Source organism: Leptonychotes weddellii, chromosome 11, assembly GCF_054177405.1.
Source record: "Leptonychotes weddellii isolate Sample4059 chromosome 11, ASM5417740v2, whole genome shotgun sequence".
In the NCBI taxonomy this organism is placed as follows: domain Eukaryota; kingdom Metazoa; phylum Chordata; class Mammalia; order Carnivora; family Phocidae; genus Leptonychotes; species Leptonychotes weddellii.
In genome coordinates this window covers 20595208-20597888 of record NC_138379.1, presented here as the reverse complement: position 1 = coordinate 20597888, position 2681 = coordinate 20595208, and the positions used below count along the sequence as shown (strand labels likewise).

Below are 2681 nucleotides of genomic sequence, written 5' to 3'. Positions count from 1 at the left end.
ATTCATTCAATTCCTTTGGGTGTTAGTTTCTTTATCAGTTTAACTTTGTCTTGAGTAGCTTATTTGTAACCAAAAATCTTATAAGGGATATAAGTATATCTTGATTATTTTTACTGCTTCTGTATTTAAGATTCCTTGAATGAAAAAATTCAGGTCAGAAATTCTCATTTAAGATACCTTTGAGTAAAAGATTTTCAAGTATTTACCATTGTATTATGAGCACTTTTCCTTGGCACTTAATTCATAAGATTAAAAGAAAACAGAGACATTTTCAATAAAAAATAGGAATATAATTTTCATCATTGTTATGATTCTTTAAAACAGGTTTAAAAATTTGATGCACTTGAATTTGAAAGGCTTTTGTGAAACTAATCAAACAACCTTCTAAGAAAAGATTTCTTGGCAGGAGTAAAAATTTTCCCAGAACCTTTTTTGTGGAGGGATTTCAGTGGAGGCTTTTTTAAGGGTAGTACTCTTTTGGGGGTTTGCAGTGCTCTTGCTATCTTCACATGTTCATTGCAGTAATATTTGTTGCTTCCTTCTGACAGATGAATGAGCGTGTCTTCTGCCAGATCCATGCACTGAGCATGGACCCAGTGCCCATCTCCATGAGAACAGTAGATCATGGCAGGTTTGTTGAGCTCAGTTGAATAAAATGGTACCCAAGTGTTGATATCCACATCACAAGTAGGGCAGCATGTAATCCAGTAGCCTGTCTCAGACTCATCTTCCTCATCATCTTCATTATATGTGTCAAATTCATCATCACCATCAAAGCTATATGCTTCTGCACTGAAACAAAATTCTTCTGAGTCTTCAAAGGGAGTGGAGTCCCCTGGGTCTTCTGTTGATGTCTGACTATTTGTGAGTGTTTTCTGATCTTCATTCACATTGTCTTCAGCACATTTCAACATATAGAAATAGAAAGCTTCTGAAGTAGCCTGTTTATTGTCTCCTGGTATGCCAAGGAATACAGTTCCATTTCCCATGTTGCTCCCAAACCAGATCTTGCTGTGCTTAATATCTGGGGTCCAATCTGGGGTCTCCATCTCACGAATTTCTATCTTATTGTCCTCGAAAGAGACGATGTTGCAGACCATTCTCTTTTGATTTTCAAGCTGATAGCCACCAACAATAACAAATTCATCATTGTTTGTTTGAGTCAGGATTGCACTGGAGACAGAGATTCCTCCTGGCAAGACTGTGCAATTCACAGCTGGGCTACCCAGTGGGAGATCAACCTTTATTCTGTATAGGTTGGTAGGGCGGGTGTTATTGGCAAGTGAATGTCCTCCTAAAATATAGACGGTATCATTTCTGGCAATAGAGACATGAAAAGATAGCCCATCCTGAAGTTCTGGAAGTATGTATGATGTAGAGCATCCAAATTCAAAATCCACCAAGAAAACATGCGGCAGACAGTCAGCTACACTATTCCATTTTTCTGTGGTTCTTTGGGAAGAAGGAATGTATGACCGTCCTCCAAAGAGAACACCTATACTTTTCCCTCGACTATACACCACATCAATGGAATGACCATATCTGGCTTCGGGAACATCTCCTACCAAGTCTTTCTCCATGCAGCGAAAAGTAACTTTTTTGCTGTTCTTGCCAGCAATAGACATGACATAAATCTTATCTGAAAGCTCATTGTTTGGTGTTTTCCCTCCATGGATGACGTATTGATGCTTTTCAGACTCTAAGCTGCTTCTGAATATGCAAGTGGCCGGGTAACGAAGAGGAGGAAGGTAGCAGGAATCCTTAGAGAAAAGTGCAGGCTTCAGTTTGAGATGGTTATGCTTTACATCAAAGTGGAAAACTCCAGTGGGGCAGGACCTCTTTGGCCAGCCTTTTTGGCCAAAGAAGAAAACTTGCCCATCAAAATTCATCAGTGAGAAGCCTGGTTGAATTAAGGCCATGTTATTACTGACTGTTATCATCTGTAGTGACATATTTTCTGATCCTGTGTAGATCTTTTATCTGAAAGAATTTTAAAAAATGACTTATATATCTCTTCATAAAAATAACTTCACAGGTAAAAAGCTTGTTAAAAAAAAAAAAAGTTCTTCCACAAGCTTGTAGTGGAACTGAATTAGCAAAACCCAGGCAGCTAGGTTAGCAACGAGCCACAGAACTTTCCTTCCCAGTAGGATCAAGCAGTTGGGACATGTTTTAGACATGGACTATCCTCCCTTAGATTTCTGGGAATTGTAGTCCTTTTCTCCTCACAGCTTCACCGTTTGTCGGTGGAAAGAACTACGTTTCCCAGGAATCCGTTCTCTATGTGTGGCTACGACTGTTTTTGTTGGTACAGGAGAGGAGACGCCTAGGATGCCTCTGAATACAGACGCTCAAAGTGCGAAGTGACTAGATGGGAGCCCAGGCGGAAAACGAGGGAATGGGAGGTGAGAGTGGCTGACGCAGACCTAACATCCGGGTTACGGGAAGGCCGCAGCACCAAGAGGGGCGTCAGGCGGCCCGCTGGGGACTCTTAAATAGGTGACCCAGTAGGAAGCACAATTGCTTCTGGCCCTAGTGGGGTTGCCTGGAAACCGACGCCTAAAGGGAAGCCCCGGCCGAGGCGTCGTTGCAGACTCCTCCCGCCCGGACGCTTTAGGGGAACTGGACTCAGTTGCACCTGTGCAAACCCTAGGTTGCTGGGACGGGGGGGGGGGGGGGGG

General features: G+C 42.2%; 2 protein-coding genes across 2 annotated transcripts in view; one reads left to right on the top strand and one right to left on the bottom strand.

Moving 5' to 3' along the window:
- Nucleotides 1-368: 368 nt before the first annotated feature.
- On the bottom strand, nt 369-1952 carry RAG2 (recombination activating 2). The gene has a single exon (XM_006736581.3). It carries the CDS (start codon nt 1950-1952, stop codon nt 369-371), a length of 1584 nt encoding a protein of 527 aa, XP_006736644.2.
- Nucleotides 1953-2246: 294 nt separating this feature from the next.
- Nucleotides 2247-2681, top strand: part of IFTAP (intraflagellar transport associated protein) — a 66060-nt gene continuing 65625 nt past the window's right edge. The window contains exon 1 of the mRNA XM_081798300.1: nt 2247-2405. The gene's annotated coding sequence lies outside the window, so the exon portion shown is untranslated. The remainder of the gene's footprint in view (nt 2406-2681) is intronic.